Raw genomic sequence first — 22,008 nt, 5'->3', positions numbered from 1 at the left:
TATTTTGGGCGGCAGGTAGCTTAGTGGTTAAGAGCGTAGTGCCAGTAACCGAAAGGTCGCTGGTTCTAATCCCCGAGCCGACTAGGTGAAAAATCTGTTGATGTGCCCTTCAGCAAGGCACTTAACCCTAATTGCTCCTATCAAGAATGGTCCACCACCCAAAGGACATCCAGACAACATGACAACTGTGGGAAGCATTGGAATCAACCTGGGCCAGCATCCCACGTGGAACGCTTTCCACACCTTGTAGTCCATGCCCCGACGAATTGAGACTGTTCTGAGGGCAAACGTGTTTGTGTGGAGGGGAGGGGGTTCCTAATGTTTTTGTACACTCAGTGTATATGAACTACATGTATTTATTTACAACGTAAAAGACCAGTGATCAGAGAGCTGATGATAGGCTCAAGTACCTCCCTCTCTCTCCCTAGGGATAATTAGCTAACTGCTCAGACAAGATAAGGCCCATCAGCTATCATCACTCACCTGCCCCTCGCACAGTACATAAACACACACGCACACACACACGCACACACACACACACACACACACACACACACACACACAGTCACCACCCTGCGTCACTCTGCACTCATTGCACTCCCCAAGGGGTGAGCAAGAGGAAGAGAAGACAGATGAGAGAAGAGGGAGAATATGAGCCTGTGGGAGAGAGAGAGGGAGGAAGAGAAGAGCTGCAGGAAAGAGAATAAATACTGACAGTGAAAGTAGAAGAGAAATAGAAAGGGAGGGGGGAGAGAAAGGGAGGGGGTAGAGAGAGAGGGGGAGAGAAAGGGAGGGGGGAGAGAGAGAAAGAGGGGGAGAGAGAGGAAGGGAGGGGGGAGAGGGATCGAAAGGGAGGGGGGGAGAGAAATCGAAAGGGAGGGGGGAGAGAGATCGAAAGGGAGGGGGGAGAGAGATCGAAAGGGAGGGGGGAGAGAGATCGAAAGGGGAGATGGAGAAAAAGAGGGGGGAGAGAAAGGGAGGGGGGAGAGAAAGGGAGGGGTGAGAGAGAGAGGGGGAGAGAAAGGGAGGGGGGAGAGAGAGAAAGAGGGGGAGAGAGAGGAAGGGAGGGGGGAGAGGGATCGAAAGGGAGGGGGGGAGAGAAATCGAAAGGGAGGGGGGAGAGAGATCGAAAGGGGAGATGGAGAAAAAGAGGGGGGAGAAAGAAAGAGAGGGGTGAGAGAGAAAGAGGAGGGGGAGAGAGAGAAAGGAGGGGAGAGAGAAAGAAGGGGGAGAGAGAAAGAGAGGGGGGAGAGAGAAATAGAGGGGGGAGAGAGAAATAGAGGGGGGAGAGAGAAATAGTGGGGGGAGAGAGAAATAGTGGGGGGGGAGAGAAAGAGAGGGGGGAGAGAGAAAGGAGGGGAGAGAGAGAAAGGAGGGGAGAGAGAAATAAGGGGGAGAGAGAAAGAGAGGGGGGAGAGAGAAATAGAGGGGGGAGAGAGAAATAGAGGGGGGAGAGAGAAATAGAGGGGGGAGAGAGAAAGAGAGGGGGGAGAGAGAGAAAGGGAGGGAGAAGCAGGAAATGATGCTAGAGAGAGAGGGGATTGGAGAGAGGCAGAGATAGAGAGAAGCAGAAAGAGAGATGTGAACAGCATGTTAAATAGAGAGACAATGATAGGACGTTATCCTCCACTCTCTCTCTCTCTCCATTCCTCTACACCTCTTCTCTTCCTCCTCTTCCATTCCATTCTTCTAACCCCTCCAACTTTCTCTGTACATCATTTTAACTACCTCTATCTCTCCCCCTCTCCATGTCCATCACACTCTCTCCGTCTTCCACCCTCTCCAATCATCCATTCCTGTCTCTCTCTCTCTCTCTCTCTCTCCATACCTTCTTTCATGGCCTCTCCCCCTCTGTATCTCTCACTCCCCACCGTCTGTCGCTCCCCTTCACGCCCTCAGTCTCTCTCCCTCCCCCCTCTCCCCGTCTCAAATTCTCTTCCCCGGCACATGAGGGCTGCACTGACACTATTATTAGAGTCTCCAGCTGAAGCTGCTGTGCAGAAATCCCCAAAATGTCCCCACAAAGATAGTAAAACAAGGTATAGTCTCTGTCCTGGGGACATTTCCTATTTTAGGCTGAGGGAGAATAGCACTGTTACAAGGTGAGTAAAGCATATGCTGTGTGTGAGGAATCAAAATGTTTATTGGTCGCATACACAGTTCCGCAGATGTTATTGCAGGTGCAGCAAAATGCTTATTTTTCCTAGCGCCAACAATGCAGTAATATCTAGCAATACAACACCAACAACATTACAACACCAACAAACAAACAAAAAAAAAGAAATTAAGACCTATCACAAGTCCGGAATATAAAGTAATGTACACTGAACAAAAATATAAAACCCAACCATTTCAAAGGTTTTACTGAGTTACAGTTCATATAAGGAAATCAGTCAATTGAAATAAATGTATTAGGCCCTAATCTATGGATCTCACATGACTGGGAAAACAGATTTGCATCTGTTGGCCACAGATACCTTCAAAAAAAAAAAAATGGGCCTCAGGATCTCGTCACGCTATCCCTGTGCATTCAAATTGCCATCGATAAAATACAATTGTGTTCGTTGTCCGTAGCTTATGTCTGCCCATACCATAACCCCAACCACCACGGAGCACTCTGTTCACAACGTCGATATCAGAAAACCGCTCACCCACACAACGCCATACACTTAGTCTGCATTTGTGAGGCCGGTTGGATGTACTGCTAAATTCTCTAAAACAACGTTGGTAGGGAAATGAACATTCAATTATCTCGCAACAGCTCTGGTGGACATTCCTGCAGTCAGCATGCCAAGTGCACGCTCCCTCAAAACTTGAGACATCTGTGGCATTGTGTTGTGTGACATTACATTTACATTTTAGTCATTTAGCAGACGCTCTTATCCAGAGCGACTTACAGGAGCAATTAGGGTTAAGTGCCTTGCTCAAGGGCACATCGACAGATTTTTCACCTAGTCGGGTCAGGGATTAGAACCAGCGACCTTTCGGTTACTGACAACGCTCTTAACCACTAAGCTACCTGCCGCCCCAAATCTGCACATTTTAGAATGGCCTTTTAATTGTCCCCAGCACAAGGTGCACCTGTGTAATGCACCTGTGTAATGACCATCTATTTAATAAACACAAAAGACCAGCAAAAAATGGATAAGAGTGTGGTGGTATAGCAGGAACAGCGACATTTAATGGTCAAAACCCGGTACTTTCACACTACTTATGGTAAATAATATGGAGGACTAAAAGTGCCACAATTAAATAAATAAATACACCATTAAATAATTACTTAAATGTGTCATTAATTAATTAAAATTAGAATTAAATACATAAATGTGTTATTAAATGTGTCATTAATTAATTCAAATACCGATTCATTTTATGTAAAATACATATATAATAATTTCACTATTTACATTTACATTTCATGGTCCTGCGTTGGAGTGCTTCCTGAATTACTTAAAACTGTCAAACTGACCCATCAAAAGTTGGTAGGCGGAACCTAACGCCTGATTGGTTACCCTCTGCATCAAGCCAAGACAAATCAATTCCGGATAATGTCAGCAGGTCCTGCTTCTACATCCTCTGCTAAGTTTAAAATGTCTCTAACCAACTCCCTGGAAAGTTCACGGAGATCCTCCATTGTCTCTATCCAGGTTGGCCTACTCTACTTCAGACCAAAGCAATGGATCAGACTAGATTCACGTTAGCCCCGCCCACTGACTTTGATGGGTCAGTTTGACAGTTTTAAGTAATTCATGAATCACTGCAATGCAGGATCATGAAATGTAAATGTAAATAGTGAAATAATTATATATGTATTTTACATAAAATGAATCGGTATTTGAATTAATTAATGATACATTTAATTACACATTTATGTATTTAATTCTAATTTGAATTAATTAATGACACATTTAAGTAATTATTTAATGGTGTATTTATTTATTTAATTGTGGCACTTTTAGTCCTCCATAAAATAATGCAACCGACTGCAATTACTAATTTCCCTGAACAGGGAAAAAAATTAAAATAAATCACCAGATTCACAGGGAATACATTACATAGTATGGAGAAGCAATACTCCAAGCTGCAGCTTCATACTACTGGTCAAACATAGAGAACTGATACTGTAAACGCGTCCGAAACAACCCCGCTTCAGGCTTGGGCAGTGGCTACGGTCAATTGGTAAGGAAGCCACTACAATACAGGTTGTTGGGGTGCGATTGGCACGGGGTGGGGGTAGGAGTGGGCGATATACCGGTTTGATAGTAAAAACCGGTATTGTGCCGCGCCATGATATGGATTTAGCAATATCATGGATACCGCGATTTATTCAGAATTCATAAATTCGAATTTTGCATCAATATTTTTTTGTTCCAAATTTCAACTGAGTGATAGTACTAAGTAGCTACATCTTTTTTTTTTTTTTTTATCCAACCTTTCTTGGTTCTTACGAATAAAAGAATGTATGTTAATATGTTGACCTATTTTTATGAGCGCACGTCGCATGCACTTGTTGCACGCATGTAGTGCTAGCAACAAAGAAGTGTGCAGGCAGCTGCAGTTAGGAGGCAGGTTAACTATTGGGGGAAAACTTTACAATCCAGGATGAGCGAAAACACAGAAATTGATGTTGCTCAAGAGCAGGAGGATAAATTGGTTAAGAAGAAAGGGGGCACCTCTGTTGTTTGGAACTGGTTTGGCTTTAAAATCTCCGACCCCGACCAAAACACTACCCTATGCAAGTTGTGTCGTCGTGTTGTCTTAGCAAAAGGTGGAAACACGACCAACCTGTTCAATCACTTAAAAAACATACATGTCCGTGAGTATGAACAATGCACCAGAATGCGTGAGACAGTAAGCCCAGGAGCTCGCCCGAAGACAAGCCAGACTCGCACTCAACAATCAATTATATCATCATTTGCTGCCGGTACTTGCTATGAGAAGACGAGCAAAAAATGGATAGACATCACAGCTGTGATTACAAATCACATAGCGAAGGACATGGTACCGATTCAAACTGTGGAGAAAGAGGGGTTCAGAAAGTTGATTCAAACTCTGGACCCAAGATATGAGATCCCGAGCCGCAAATATTTTAGCCAAAAATGCCTGCCACAGCTTTACACAGAATGCTGGGACAGAGTTTACAGTGAGATAAATAACATTCCATTCTTCTCCACTACTGCCGATCTATGGTCAAGTCGTACCACAGAACCTTATATAAGCCTCACAATCCATTACATAGACGGTGACTGGAAACTGAAAAGTAAGTGCCTACAGACGTCTTATTTCCCAGACGACCACACCGGGGAAATAATTGCAGGTGGGCTGAGGGACATACTGTCGTCCTGGGGATTAAAAGAGTCGCGTCAAGTTTGTATGACGACCGACAGCGGATCGAACATGATCAAGGCATTGCAGCTGAACAAGTGGGCAAACCTTGGATGTTTCGGACACAGGCTGCACAATGCTATTGGTAAGTTTCAGGACTGTAGCCTAGGCCTACCCTGTATGATGCTTATTATTAAGAAAAAATACAGCTCACATCAGCCATGTACCGTAGGCTAAATCTAAGCACATCAGATTTGTAAAATGTGTAACAGTTGAATGTAAATGCCGTAAATCCTCAAACAAAGATTAAAAGTTATATTGTATTGTGATTTCTATATAAAAATGCATTATTATTAATTATTATTGTATTGTGATTCGATTATTTTTCACCCTATTATTTTGATTTCTTATTCCCAATTTCCAGAGAGGAGTGTCCAAAACGCTCCCGGGCCACAGGGGTGTGCGATTTCCCGGGCCACAGGGGTTTGCAAAAAGGTGGTTAGCACGTTCTCATACAGCTGGAAAAAGCAGAAGGCCCTGATGACAGCACAGAATGAACTAAGCCTGCCCCTGCACAAGCTCATCACAGAATCTCCGACAAGGTGGGGATCTCGTCTGAAAATGATGGAAAGAGTCCTGGAGCAGGAAAAGGCCATTACACAGGTCCTGGCAGGGGACAAAAAGACACGGCACCTTGTACCTACCTGGCAAGACATCCAGGTCTTGGAATCAGTCACAGCAGCACTGAAGCCACTCCAGGACTTTACAGATGCCCTGTCAGGAGAAGCGTATGTGAGCGTGTCCTATTTGAAGCCTGTCATCAATCTGTTAAATGCAGAGGTTCTAAATCTGAGCAAGGACGATACAGAACTGACCAAAGAGATCAAGATCAAGGTTCTTGATTACTTGAATAACAAGTACACTGACCCTGCAACAGATGAGCTGCTCTCCATGGCTACCTTTCTAGATCCAAGGTTCAAGACCAGGTACATGTCCGCTGAGAAACTGGAGGACATTAAGGTATTTATTCATTTGTTCTTGTTTTATTGCTTCAAATGTAAAGCACTTTGGGCTGCATTTTATGTATGAAAGGTGCTATACAAATAAAGTTTAATTATTTTCATTTTTTAAGGTGAGAGCTGCCTCAGAGACCGAAGCCCTCCTGGTGGAGAACACAGCCCTGGGAAAATCGTCTCTTGCAGAGGATCACACTGACAGGGAGAAAGAAGCTTCCACTGCTCATCAATCAGGCAAGAAGCCCAAGAAGAGCCTTGGGAGCTTCTTTAAGCAGACCAGCAGTGCACCTGCCTCATGTTCAGAGAGGCAGATCATTGAGCAAGAGCTGAATAGCTACATTCTGGCAACGGCAGCAGACAGCGAGTCTGATCCTTTGGAGTGGTGGCGATTTCACGGATCTAATTTTCCACGTGTGAGTTGTCTGGCAAAGAAATACTTATGCATCCCTGCCACAAGTGCCCCCTCTGAGAGGGCATTCAGCACTGGGGGCAATGTGGTGACATGTCACAGGGCAGCACTAAAGCCAGAAACAGTCAACATGCTGGTATTCCTGGCACGGAACTTGTGAAGAAAGTTCTAGTGAAGATTTGTTGATATTGTTGATAATTGATGGTTGAGGCTTGAAAGGTTTAGTTTCAAACGGTTAGTTTTTTACATATCTACGGACCGTAGCCAAAACAAACACACGTATTTGAATTTGTAATTACCTTATTTTCTTTATCTCCTGTTATTTTTTATTTAATTTTACTTAATATCTAATTTATATATATATATATATATATAGGCCTACCTACCTCATGTTTACGGAATGCATGTTTGCACAATACAAATAAAAACTTTTCAGGTCCATACGGTCCAATGCCTCACTCTTTCTGGTTATATAAGGTTCAAATACATATTTTTCCTTAACTAATATAATTTAACCAAGAAGGGATATTAAAATGTGATTCATATTTTTTTACGTCATATATCGTGATATCATATCGATATCGTCTGGACAGTGGAAAATATCGTGATATGAATTTTAGCTCATATCGCCCACCCCTAGGTGGGGGGGGTCCGTGGGTGGCTTAAAAAAAGAAAAATATATATTTCCTCATGTCTTACTCATTGGTAGAATCATAAAGGATATGAGCGCCAGGGCCTTGTTCCTGAAGTCCACCACAGTATAGCTGCTGACCAGGGGATCCACGAAGCTGATCATGTGATGCCTGCACTGGGCGCGCTCCTCAGCCGTCACCTTATTGGTTATGATGTCCAGACCACGGTACACCTGAGGAAGACAAAGAGAACCAAATCAGATCGACAAGGCAGAGAAAGTTGTCCAGGAAATGTGCTTCAGAGACCAATCAAACCCTAATTAACACAAAAACAATGTAGAGTGAGTTAGGCCTAGTAGCAGAGATTACAACAGCCACTGAGCTAAGCAGACCCACGGACACAGACACTGTTGGCTGTCGGAATGTGACAACTGAGTGTCAACGTCTCGGACAGGCCTCTCTAACCAGTTTACGGAATTTCTCGGAATGCTAAGATGCTCCGAAAGGGCCTCTTGTACTGTAGCCTCTCTCTTTAGTCTCCCTACCTATTCATGTACTGTAGTCTCTCTCTTTAGTCTCTACCTATTAATGTACTGTAGTCTCTCTTTAGTCTCTACCTATTAATGTACTGTAGTCTCTCTTTAGTCTCTACCTATTAATGTACTGTAGTCTCTCTCTTTAGTTTCTCTACCTATTCATGTACTGTAATCTCTCTTTAGTCTCCCTACCTATTAATGTACTGTAGTCTCTCTTTAGTATCTACCTATTAATGTACTGTAGTCTCTCTTTAGTCTCTACCTATTAATGTACTGTAGTCTCTCTCTTTAGTTTCTCTACCTATTCATGTACTGTAGTCTCTCTTTACTCTCTCTACCTATTAATGTACTGTAGTCTCTCTCTTTAGTCTCCCTACCTATTAATGTACTGTAGTCTCTCTTTACTCTCTCTACCTATTAATGTACTGTAGTCTCTCTCTTTAGTCTCCCTACCTATTAATGTACTGTAGTCTCTCTTCACTCTCTCTACCTATTAATGTACTGTAGTCTCTCTCTTTAGTCTCCCTACCTATTAATGTACTGTAGTCTCTCTTTACTCTCTCTACCTATTAATGTACTGTAGTCTCTCTCTTTAGTCTCCCTACCTATTAATGTACTGTAGTCTCTCTTTACTCTCTCTACCTATTAATGTACTGTAGTCTCTCTCTTTAGTCTCCCTACCTATTAATGTACTGTAGTCTCTCTTTACTCTCTCTACCTATTCATGTACTGTAGTCTCTCTTTACTCTCTCTACCTATTCATGTACTGTAGTCTCTCTCTTTAGTTTCTCTACCTATTCATGTACTGTAGTCTCTCTCTTTAGTCTCTACCTATTAATGTACTGTAGTCTCTCTTTAGTCTCTACCTATTCATGTACTGTAGTCTCTCTTTAGTCTCTACCTATTAATGTACTGTAGTCTCTCTTTAGTCTCTACCTATTAATGTACTGTAGTCTCTCTCTTTAGTCTCTCTTCCTATTAATGTATTGTAGTCTCTCTTTAGTCTCTCTACCTATTCATGTACTGTAGTCTCTCTTTAGTCACTACCTATTCATGTATTATAGTCTCTCTTTAGTCTCTACCTATTAATGTACTGTAGTCTCTCTTTAGTCTCTCTACCTATTCATGTACTGTAGTCTCTCTCTTTAGTTTATCTACCTATTCATGTACTGTAGTCTCTCTTTAGTCTAACTATTCATGTATTATAGTCTCTCTTTAGTCTCTACCTATTAATGTACTGTAATCTCTCTTTAGTCTCTCTACCTATTAATGTACTGTAGTCTCTCTCTTTAGTCTCTCTACCTATTAATGTACTGTAGTCTCTCTTTAGTCTCCCTACCTATTCATGTACTGTAGTCTCTCTTTAGTCTCTCTACCTATTCATGTATTATAGTCTCTCTTTAGTCTCTACCTATTCATGTACTGTAGTCTCTCTTTAGTCTCTCTACCTATTCATGTATTATAGTCTCTCTTTAGTCTCCCTACCTATTAATGTACTGTAGTCTCTCTTTACTCTCTCTACCTATTAATGTACTGTAGTCTCTCTCTTTAGTCTCCCTACCTATTCATGTACTGTAGTCTCTCTTTAGTCTCTCTACCTATTCATGTATTATAGTCTCTCTTTAGTCTCCCTACCTATTAATGTACTGTAGTCTCTCTTTACTCTCTCTACCTATTAATGTACTGTAGTCTCTCTCTTTAGTCTCCCTACCTATTAATGTACTGTAGTCTCTCTTTACTCTCTCTACCTATTAATGTACTGTAGTCTCTCTCTTTAGTCTCCCTACCTATTAATGTACTGTAGTCTCTCTTTACTCTCTCTACCTATTAATGTACTGTAGTCTCTCTCTTTAGTCTCCCTACCTATTAATGTACTGTAGTCTCTCTTTACTCTCTCTACCTATTAATGTACTGTAGTCTCTCTCTTTAGTCTCCCTACCTATTAATGTACTGTAGTCTCTCTTTACTCTCTCTACCTATTCATGTACTGTAGTCTCTCTTTACTCTCTCTACCTATTCATGTACTGTAGTCTCTCTCTTTAGTTTCTCTACCTATTCATGTACTGTAGTCTCTCTCTTTAGTCTCTACCTATTAATGTACTGTAGTCTCTCTTTAGTCTCTACCTATTCATGTACTGTAGTCTCTCTTTAGTCTCTACCTATTAATGTACTGTAGTCTCTCTTTAGTCTCTACCTATTAATGTACTGTAGTCTCTCTCTTTAGTCTCTCTTCCTATTAATGTATTGTAGTCTCTCTTTAGTCTCTCTACCTATTCATGTACTGTAGTCTCTCTTTAGTCACTACCTATTCATGTATTATAGTCTCTCTTTAGTCTCTACCTATTAATGTACTGTAGTCTCTCTTTAGTCTCTCTACCTATTCATGTACTGTAGTCTCTCTCTTTAGTTTATCTACCTATTCATGTACTGTAGTCTCTCTTTAGTCTAACTATTCATGTATTATAGTCTCTCTTTAGTCTCTACCTATTAATGTACTGTAATCTCTCTTTAGTCTCTCTACCTATTAATGTACTGTAGTCTCTCTCTTTAGTCTCTCTACCTATTAATGTACTGTAGTCTCTCTTTAGTCTCCCTACCTATTCATGTACTGTAGTCTCTCTTTAGTCTCTCTACCTATTCATGTATTATAGTCTCTCTTTAGTCTCTACCTATTCATGTACTGTAGTCTCTCTCTTTAGTCTCTCTACCTATTAATGTACTGTAGTCTCTCTTTAGTATCTACCTATTAATGTACTGTAGTCTCTCTTTAGTCTCTACCTATTAATGTACTGTAGTCTCTCTCTTTAGTCTCTACCTATTAATGTACTGTAGTCTCTCTTTAGTCTCTACCTATTAATGTACTGTAGTCTCTCTCTTTAGTCTCTACCTATTAATGTACTGTAGTCTCTCTTTAGTCTCTACCTATTAATGTACTGTAGTCTCTCTCTTTAGTCTCTACCTATTAATGTACTGTAGTCTCTCTCTTTAGTCTCTCTACCTATTCATGTACTGTAGTCTCTCTTTAGTCTCTACCTATTCATGTATTATAGTCTCTCTTTAGTCTCTACCTATTAATGTACTGTAGTCTCTCTTTAGTCTCTCTACCTATTAATGTACTGTAGTCTCTCTATTTAGTCTACCTATTAATGTACTGTAGTCTCTCTACCTATTCATGTACTGTAGTCTCTCTTTAGTCACTACCTATTCATGTATTATAGTCTCTCTTTAGTCTCTACCTATTAATGTACTGTAGTCTCTCTTTAGTCTCTCTACCTATTAATGTACTGTAGTCTCTCTCTTTAGTCTCTAACTATTCATGTATTATAGTCTCTCTTTAGTCTCTCTACCTATTCATGTACTGTAGTCTCTCTCTTTAGTCTCTACCTATTAATGTACTGTAGTCTCTCTTTAGTCTCTACCTATTAATGTACTGTAGTCTCTCTCTTTAGTCTCTCTACCTATTCATGTACTGTAGTCTCTCTTTAGTCTCTACCTATTCATGTATTATAGTCTCTCTTTAGTCTCTACCTATTAATGTACTGTAGTCTCTCTTTAGTCTCTCTACCTATTAATGTACTGTAGTCTCTCTACCTATTCATGTACTGTAGTCTCTATTTAGTCTCCCTACCTATTCATGTACTGTAGTCTCTCTTTAGTCTCTACCTATTCATGTACTATAGTCTCTCTCTTTAGTCTCTCTACCTAATAATGTACTGTAGTCTCTCTTTAGTCTCTACCTATTCATGTACTGTAGTCTCTCTCTTTAGTCTCTCTTCCTATTAATGTACTGTAGTCTCTCTTTAGTCTCTACCTATTAATGTACTGTAGTCTCTCTCTTTAGTCTCTCTTCCTATTCATGTATTATAGTCTCTCTTTAGTCTCTACCTATTAATGTACTGTAGTCTCTCTTTAGTCTCTACCTATTAATGTACTGTAGTCTCTCTTTAGTCTCTCTACCTATTAATGTACTGTAGTCTCTCTCTTTAGTCTCTACCTATTAATGTACTGTAGTCTCTCTTTAGTCTCTCTACCTATTAATGTACTGTAGTCTCTCTCTTTAGTCTCTCTACCTATTAATGTACTGTAGTCTCTCTCTTTAGTCTCTCTACCTAATAATGTACTGTAGTCTCTCTTTAGTCTCTACCTATTCATGTACTGTAGTCTCTCTCTTTAGTCTCTCTTCCTATTAATGTACTGTAGTCTCTCTTTAGTCTCTACCTATTAATGTACTGTAGTCTCTCTCTTTAGTCTCTCTTCCTATTCATGTATTATAGTCTCTCTTTAGTCTCTACCTATTCATGTACTGTAGTCTCTCTTTACTCTCTCTACCTATTCATGTACTGTAGTCTCTTTAGTTTCTCTACCTATTCATGTACTGTAGTCTCTCTTTACTCTCTCTACCTATTAATGTACTGTAGTCTCTCTCTTTAGTCTCCCTACCTATTAATGTACTGTAGTCTCTCTTTACTCTCTCTACCTATTAATGTACTGTAGTCTCTCTCTTTAGTCTCCCTACCTATTAATGTACTGTAGTCTCTCTTTACTCTCTCTACCTATTAATGTACTGTAGTCTCTCTCTTTAGTCTCCCTACCTATTAATGTACTGTAGTCTCTCTTTACTCTCTCTACCTATTAATGTACTGTAGTCTCTCTCTTTAGTCTCCCTACCTATTAATGTACTGTAGTCTCTCTTTACTCTCTCTACCTATTAATGTACTGTAGTCTCTCTCTTTAGTCTCCCTACCTATTAATGTACTGTAGTCTCTCTTTACTCTCTCTACCTATTCATGTACTGTAGTCTCTCTTTAGTCTCTCTACCTATTAATGTACTGTAGTCTCTCTCTTTAGTCTCTCTACCTATTAATGTACTGTAGTCTCTCTCTTTAGTCTCTACCTATTAATGTACTGTAGTCTCTCTTTAGTCTCTCTACCTATTCATGTACTGTAGTCTCTCTTTAGTCTCTACCTATTAATGTACTGTAGTCTCTCTTTAGTCTCTACCTATTAATGTACTGTAGTCTCTCTCTTTAGTCTCTCTTCCTATTAATGTATTGTAGTCTCTCTTTAGTCTCTCTACCTATTCATGTACTGTAGTCTCTCTTTAGTCACTACCTATTCATGTATTATAGTCTCTCTTTAGTCTCTACCTATTAATGTACTGTAGTCTCTCTTTAGTCTCTCTACCTATTCATGTACTGTAGTCTCTCTCTTTAGTTTCTCTACCTATTCATGTACTGTAGTCTCTCTTTAGTCTAACTATTCATGTATTATAGTCTCTCTTTAGTCTCTACCTATTAATGTACTGTAATCTCTCTTTAGTCTCTCTACCTATTAATGTACTGTAGTCTCTCTCTTTAGTCTCTCTACCTATTAATGTACTGTAGTCTCTCTTTAGTCTCCCTACCTATTCATGTACTGTAGTCTCTCTTTAGTCTCTCTACCTATTCATGTATTATAGTCTCTCTTTAGTCTCTACCTATTCATGTACTGTAGTCTCTCTCTTTAGTCTCTCTACCTATTAATGTACTGTAGTCTCTCTTTAGTATCTACCTATTAATGTACTGTAGTCTCTCTTTAGTCTCTACCTATTAATGTACTGTAGTCTCTCTCTTTAGTCTCTACCTATTAATGTACTGTAGTCTCTCTTTAGTCTCTACCTATTAATGTACTGTAGTCTCTCTCTTTAGTCTCTACCTATTAATGTACTGTAGTCTCTCTTTAGTCTCTACCTATTCATGTATTATAGTCTCTCTTTAGTCTCTCTACCTATTCATGTACTGTAGTCTCTCTCTTTAGTCTCTACCTATTAATGTACTGTAGTCTCTCTTTAGTCTCTACCTATTAATGTACTGTAGTCTCTCTCTTTAGTCTCTCTACCTATTCATGTACTGTAGTCTCTCTTTAGTCTCTACCTATTCATGTATTATAGTCTCTCTTTAGTCTCTACCTATTAATGTACTGTAGTCTCTCTTTAGTCTCTCTACCTATTAATGTACTGTAGTCTCTCTACCTATTCATGTACTGTAGTCTCTCTTTAGTCTCCCTACCTATTCATGTACTGTAGTCTCTCTTTAGTCTCTACCTATTCATGTACTATAGTCTCTCTCTTTAGTCTCTCTACCTAATAATGTACTGTAGTCTCTCTTTAGTCTCTACCTATTCATGTACTGTAGTCTCTCTCTTTAGTCTCTCTTCCTATTAATGTACTGTAGTCTCTCTTTAGTCTCTACCTATTAATGTACTGTAGTCTCTCTCTTTAGTCTCTCTTCCTATTCATGTATTATAGTCTCTCTTTAGTCTCTACCTATTAATGTACTGTAGTCTCTCTTTAGTCTCTACCTATTAATGTACTGTAGTCTCTCTTTAGTCTCTCTACCTATTAATGTACTGTAGTCTCTCTCTTTAGTCTCTACCTATTAATGTACTGTAGTCTCTCTTTAGTCTCTCTACCTATTAATGTACTGTAGTCTCTCTCTTTAGTCTCTCTACCTATTAATGTACTGTAGTCTCTCTCTTTAGTCTCTCTACCTAATAATGTACTGTAGTCTCTCTTTAGTCTCTACCTATTCATGTACTGTAGTCTCTCTCTTTAGTCTCTCTTCCTATTAATGTACTGTAGTCTCTCTTTAGTCTCTACCTATTAATGTACTGTAGTCTCTCTCTTTAGTCTCTCTTCCTATTCATGTATTATAGTCTCTCTTTAGTCTCTACCTATTCATGTACTGTAGTCTCTCTTTAGTCTTTACCTATTAATGTACTGTAGTCTCTCTTTAGTCTCTCTACCTATTAATGTACTGTAGTCTCTCTCTTTAGTCTCTACCTATTAATGTACTGTAGTCTCTCTTTAGTCTCTCTACCTATTAATGTACTGTAGTCTCTCTCTTTAGTCTCTCTACCTATTAATGTACTGTAGTCTCTCTCTTTAGTCTCTACCTATTAATGTACTGTAGTCTCTCTTTAGTCTCTCTACCTATTCATGTACTGTAGTCGCTCTCTTTAGTTTCTCTACCTATTCATGTACTGTAGTCCCTCTTTAGTCTCTACCTATTAATGTACTGTAGTCTCTCTTTACTCTCTCTACCTATTCATGTACTGTAGTCTCTCTCTTTAGTTTCTCTACCTATTCATGTACTGTAGTCTCTCTTTTTAGTCTCTACCTATTAATGTACTGTAGTCTCTCTTTAGTCTCTACCTATTCATGTACTGTAGTCTCTCTTTAGTCTCTACCTATTAATGTACTGTAGTCTCTCTTTAGTCTCTACCTATTAATGTACTGTAGTCTCTCTCTTTAGTCTCTCTTCCTATTAATGTACTGTAGTCTCTCTCTTTAGTTTCTCTACCTATTCATGTACTGTAGTCTCTCTTTAGTCTAACTATTCATGTATTATAGTCTCTCTTTAGTCTCTACCTATTAATGTACTGTAATCTCTCTTTAGTCTCTCTACCTATTAATGTACTGTAGTCTCTCTCTTTAGTCTCTCTACCTATTAATGTACTGTAGTCTCTCTTTAGTCTCCCTACCTATTCATGTACTGTAGTCTCTCTTTAGTCTCTCTACCTATTCATGTATTATAGTCTCTCTTTAGTCTCTACCTATTCATGTACTGTAGTCTCTCTCTTTAGTCTCTCTACCTATTAATGTACTGTAGTCTCTCTTTAGTATCTACCTATTAATGTACTGTAGTCTCTCTTTAGTCTCTACCTATTAATGTACTGTAGTCTCTCTCTTTAGTCTCTACCTATTAATGTACTGTAGTCTCTCTTTAGTCTCTAACTATTAATGTACTGTAGTCTCTCTCTTTAGTCTCTACCTATTAATGTACTGTAGTCTCTCTTTAGTCTCTACCTATTAATGTACTGTAGTCTCTCTCTTTAGTCTCTACCTATTAATGTACTGTAGTCTCTCTCTTTAGTCTCTCTACCTATTCATGTACTGTAGTCTCTCTTTAGTCTCTACCTATTCATGTATTATAGTCTCTCTTTAGTCTCTACCTATTAATGTACTGTAGTCTCTCTTTAGTCTCTCTACCTATTAATGTACTGTAGTCTCTCTATTTAGTCTCTACCTATTAATGTACTGTAGTCTCTCTACCTATTCATGTACTGTAGTCTCTCTTTAGTCTCTACCTATTAATGTACTGTAGTCTCTCTTTAGTCTCTCTACCTATTAATGTACTGTAGTCTCTCTACCTATTCATGTACTGTAGTCTCTCTTTAGTCTCCCTACCTATTCATGTACTGTAGTCTCTTTAGTCTCCCTACCTATTCATGTACTGTAGTCTCTCTTTAGTCTCTACCTATTCATGTACTGTAGTCTCTCTCTTTAATCTCTACCTATTAATGTACTGTAATCTCTCTTTAGTCTCTCTACCTATTAATGTACTGTAGTCTCTCTACCTATTCATGTACTGTAGTCTCTCTTTAGTCTCCCTACCTATTCATGTACTGTAGTCTCTTTAGTCTCCCTACCTATTCATGTACTGTAGTCTCTCTTTAGTCTCTACCTATTCATGTACTGTAGTCTCTCTCTTTAGTCTCTCTTCCTATTAATGTACTGTAGTCTCTCTCTTTAGTCTCTACCTATTAATGTACTGTAGTCTCTCTTTAGTCTCTCTACCTATTAATGTACTGTAGTCTCTCTACCTATTCATGTACTGTAGTCTCTCTTTAGTCTCCCTACCTATTCATGTACTGTAGTCTCTTTAGTCTCCCTACCTATGAATGTACTGTAGTCTCTCTCTTTAGTCTCTCTTCCTATTAATGTACTGTAGTCTCCCTCTTTAGTCTCTACCTATTCATGTACTGTAGTATCTCTCTTTAGTCTCTCTTCCTATTCATGTACTGTAGTCTCTCTTTAGTCTCCCTACCCACTGCCTAAATGTAGTGGGATGTAGTTCCTATCCCCACCCAGTGTAACTGTCCAGTAGCAGTCCCATGGCAGAGAGATTTACAGTCATTTAGCAGACGCTCTTATCCAGAGCCACTTACAGTCCGTGCATACATTATTTTTTTCATACCCCCCGTGGGAATCGAACCCACAACCCTGGCGTTGCAAACGCCATGCTCTACCAACTGAGCTACATCCCTGCCAGCCATTCCCTCACCCTACCCTGGACGACGCTGGGCCAATTGTGCGCCGCCCCATGGGTCTCCCGGTCGCGGCCGGCTACGACAGAGCCTGGATCTCTAGTGGCACAGCTAGCACTGCGATGCAGAGCCTTAGACCACTGGGCCACTCGGGAGGAAGTAGAGGGATGAGAGAGAGAGAGAAAGAAAAGGAACGTAAAACAGTGACATGACAGAAGGCAGGAGCACCATCAGTAATGAAACATAACGCTCCATAAGGCAGGAGCACCATCAGTAATGAAACATAACGCTCCAAAAGGCAGGAGCACCATCAGTAATGAAACATAACGCTCCATAAGGCAGGAGCACCATCAGTAATGAAACATAGCGCTCCATAAGGCAGGAGCACCATCAGTAATGAAACATAACGCTCCATAAGGCAGGAGCACCATCAGTAATGAAACATAACGCTCCAGAAGGCAGGAGCACCATCAGTAATGAAACATAGCGCTCCAGAAGGCAGGAGCACCATCAGTAATGAAACATAGCGCTCCAGAAGGCAGGAGCACCATCAGTAATGAAACATAACGCTCCATAAGGCAGGAGCACCATCAGTAATGAAACATAACGCTCCAGAAGGCAGGAGCACCATCAGTAATGAAACATAACGCTCCAGAAGGCAGGAGCACCATCAGTAATGAAACATAACGCTCCAGAAGGCAGGAGCACCATCAGTAATGAAACATAACGCTCCATAAGGCAGGAGCACCATCAGTAATGAAACATAACGCTCCAGAAGGCAGGAGCACCATCAGTAATGAAACATAACGCTCCAGAAGGCAGGAGCACCATCAGTAATGAAACATAACGCTCCAGAAGGCAGGAGCACCATCAGTAATGAAACATAACGCTCCAGAAGGCAGGAGCACCATCAGTAATGAAACATAACGCTCCAGAAGGCAGGAGCACCATCAGTAATGAAACATAGCGCTCCAGAAGGCAGGAGCACCATCAGTAATGAAACATAACGCTCCAGAAGGCAGGAGCACCATCAGTAATGAAACATAATGCTCCAGAAGGCAGGAGCACCATCAGTAATGAAACATAACGCTCCAGAAGGCAGGAGCACCATCAGTAATGAAACATAACGCTCCATAAAATTACCAGACATTATACCACTTCCTCTCTGACACACACAGTAATAGAACGATCAATGTGTTCTCCTAGTTGTCAGTGCGCGTACCCATCTCACTCTGTGCCTGTCAGGGCAACAGGAAACACGGTCCCCTGACAACGCAGAGCGGAAAAACCTGTTCCTCTAAGGCATGTGTCAAACTCATTCCATGGAGGGCGTAGCGTCTGTTGGTTTCCCCTTTCAATTAAGACCTAGACAACCAGGTGAGGGGAGTTCCTTACTAAGACCTAGACAACCAGGTGAGGGGAGTTCCTTACTAAGACCTAGACAACCAGGTGAGGGGAGTTCCTTACTAAGACCTAGACAACCAGGTGAGGGGAGTTCCTTACTAAGACCTAGACAACCAGGTGAGGGGAGTTCCTTACTAAGACCTAGACAACCAGGTGAGGGGAGTTCCTTACTAAGACCTAGACAACCAGGTGAGGGGAGTTCCTTACTAATTAGTGACCTTAATTCATCAACCTAGTAAAAGGGAAAACACGCAGGCAGACAAGGTCCTCCGTGGAATGAGTTTGACACGCACTCTAAGGAATGTTCAACGGATCGAAGAGGATGGGTAGATATCAAAATGAATGTAGCCTGGCTGAATGGATAGACAGACATACATTACAACAGGCTAATCATAACTCTAATTAGTACAAAAAGGATTGCAACTGACAGTGTTTAATCTGTACCTAGTAAGGTAACAGTTACCCCTGCTAGGGGGGGGAGTCAGTGGAGAGGAGACATAGGAGAGGAGACATGTCATTGGAGAGGAGGCAGGAGACATAGGAGCGGAGACATAGGAGACAAGAGACAGAAGAGTGGAGACAGAGGAAGAGGAGACAGGGGAAGAGTGGAGATAGAGGAAGAGTGGAGACAGGGGAAGAGTGGAGACAGAGGAAGACGAACTGACACACAGAGAAACCCTGAGGGAAGCAGTAGGGGTGTGTGGCACTCTCTCAATATAATGTCATCACTAACTGCAGCAACATAGATTTAAGCAGGATGGAGAGGAGGACGCCACGCTCCTCAACTGCCCCTGATTCTCTCTCGCTCTCTCTCTCTCTCTCTCCTCTCCTCTTCTCTCTCTCTCTCTCTCTCTCTCTCTCTCTCTCTCTCTCTCTCTCTCTCTCTCTCTCTCTCTCTCTCTCTCTCTCTCTCTCTCTCTCTCTCTCTCTCTCTCTCTCTCTCTCTCTCTCTCTCTCTCTCTCTCTCTCTCTCTCTCTCTCTCTCTCTCTCTCTCTCTCTCTCTCTCTCTCTCTCTCTCTCTCTCTCTCTCTCTCTCTCTCTCTCTCTCTCTCTCTCTCTCTCTCTCTCTCTCTCTCTCTCTCTCTCTCTCCTGGAGGCAGCTCTGCAGCACAGCCCACAAGCTAGCAGCAAAATCGCTCAGTTCTGCCTCCAGGACAATACTCATCCCAATAAACATCAACCTGTGTCTCCATCTCGCTCTCTCACTCCTTTAATTGAACAGTTCTCTCTATTCTATGCTGTGGTGGGTTTGTATATGCAGCTACTGAGTAAGACCAGCCTAATCCCCAACAGCTGCCTGCCGGTGTGTGTGTTTGTTCAAGTTCTTCTGATTGAAACTCTATTAAATGGAGGACAACTAATCCCAGGAGAGAGAGACAATAAGACAAGGAGAAAGAGAGAGGAAGGAGGAGAGGAAGAACAAGAGGAAGGTTGGAAGTAGACCAAGCAGGGATCTATTAGTGGTGTGTGATGTGTATTTGAGATAACAGATTGAGCTCCATAACTAATAAAGTTCTCAGTAACTACCTCATTTATTTCTCTATTTTCATTTTGTCTTATGTTTTGTTACGTGGCAAAAGAGGACGCTCCTCTCATTGGCCTACAGGGGTTTTGGCTGGGCGCTTGAGGGGTGGCAGCATTGAAATATTGGTTAATGCACTAACTTCAAACTTGGGCAATCGGCGGTTGAAGATGTCCTTTGGGACACTAAAAGGCACGTTACGGGTACGGCGTTGGTATGATAGTAGCAGGGACAACAATCCCTTCTGGGATGGAGGGAGGCTTTCACAGGAGGGATATTGGAGGACAACTGGAAGACCCCTGGAGGTCTACTTAGAGACAGCTGCAGTATGTTTAACAGTGCACATATTATTGTACAGCTACATGGAGAGACATATAAAGTATGTTTAACATATGATATATACAAAAGTATGTGGACACCCCTTCAAATGAGTGGATTCGGCTATTTCGGTCACACCCATTGCTGACAGGTGTATAAAAATCGAGCACACAGCCACGCAATCTCCATAGACAAACATTGGCAGTAGAATGGCCCGTACTGAAGAGCTCAGTGACTTTCAAAGTGGCCACCTTTCAACAAGTCAGTTCGATGCCACCTTTCCAACAAGTCAGTTCGTCAAATTTCTGCCCTGCTAGAGCTGCCCAGGTCAACTTTAAGTGCTGTTATTGTGAAGTGGAAACGTCTAGGAGCAACAACGGCTCAGCTGCGAAGTGGCTCACAGAACGGGACCGCCGAGTGCTGAAGCACGTAAAAATTGTCTGTCCTCGGTTGCAACACTCACTACCGAGTTCCAAACTGCCTCTGGAAGCAACGTCAGCACAAGAACTGTTCGTCGAGAGCTTCATGAAATGGGTTTCCATGGCCGAGCAGCCGCAAACAAGCCTAAGATCACCATGCGCAATGCCAAGCGTCAGCTGGAGTGATGTAAAGCTCGCCGCCATTGGACTCTGGAGCAGTGGAAACGCGTTCTCTGGAGAGATGAATCACGCTTCACCATCTGGCAGTCCGACAGACGAATCTGTGAATTGGTGGATGCTAGGAGAACCTACATGCCCGGACGCATAGTGCCAACTGTAAAGTTTGGTGGATGAGGAATAATGGTCTGGGCAGTTTTTCATGGTTCAGGCTAGGCCCCTTAGTTCCAGTGAAGGGAAATCGTAACGCTACAGCATACAATGACAGTCTAGACGATTCTGTGCTTCCAACAGTTTTGGGAAGGCCCTTTCCTGTTTCAGCATGACAATGCCCCTGTGCACAAAGCGAGGTCCATACAGAAATGGTTTGTCGAGATCGGTGTGGAAGAACGTAACTGACCTGCACAGAGCCCTGACCTCAACCCCATCACACCTTTGGGATCAATTGGAACGCCGACTGCGAGCCAGGCCTAATCACCCAACATCAGTGCCCGACCTCACTAATGCTCTTGTGGCTAAATGGAAGCAAGTCCCCGCAGCAATGTTCCAACATCTAGTGGAAAGCCTTCCCAGAAGAGTGGAGGCTGTTATAGCAGCAAAGGGGGGACCAACTCCATATTAATGCACATGATTTTGGAATGAAATGTTCGACGAGCAGGTGTCCACATACTTTTGGTCATGTAGCGTATATTATGGTACAGCTACGGTACATGGATTGACATCTACAATATGTTTAACATACAGTGCATTCGGAAGGTATTCAGACCACTTGACTTTTTACACATTTTGTTATGTTACAGTTTTATCCTAAAATTGATTTAATTGTTTGTTATGCAAATGTAAAAACACAAAATTGAAATAATACATTTACATAAGTATTCAGACCCTTTACCTGCTTCTTTGTGGAAGCACCTTTGTCAGCGATTACAGCAACGAGTCTTCTTGGGTATGACGCTACAAGCTTGGCACACCTGTATTTGGGGAGTTTTTCCCATTCTTCTCCGCAGATCCTCTCAAGCTCTGTCAGGTTGGATGGGGAGCGTCGCTGTACAGCAATTTTCAGGTCTCTCCAGAGATGTTCGATCGGGTTCAAGTCCGGGATCTGGCTGGGACACTCAAGAACATTCAAAGACTTGTCCCGAAGCCACTCCTGCGTTGTCTT

The 22,008-nt window shown here is 41.5% G+C and overlaps 1 protein-coding gene across 1 annotated transcript in view; it reads right to left on the bottom strand.

Moving 5' to 3' along the window:
- LOC311123087 (tRNA dimethylallyltransferase-like) overlaps positions 1-22,008 on the bottom strand; it is a gene marked incomplete at both ends in the record, with an annotated part of 54,226 nt that overhangs the window by 5,993 nt on the left and 26,225 nt on the right. The window contains one exon of the mRNA XM_084197362.1: positions 7,450-7,615. Within this exon, the coding sequence (XP_084053488.1) occupies positions 7,450-7,615 (166 nt within the window). The remainder of the gene's footprint in view (positions 1-7,449; positions 7,616-22,008) is intronic.

The sequence above is a fragment of the Coregonus lavaretus genome, assembly GCF_964263955.1.
Source record: "Coregonus lavaretus genome assembly, contig: HAP1_SCAFFOLD_1694, whole genome shotgun sequence".
In the NCBI taxonomy this organism is placed as follows: domain Eukaryota; kingdom Metazoa; phylum Chordata; class Actinopteri; order Salmoniformes; family Salmonidae; genus Coregonus; species Coregonus lavaretus.
The sequence above is the reverse complement of the archived record's forward strand: the minus strand, read 5'-3'. Positions and strand labels throughout refer to the sequence as shown.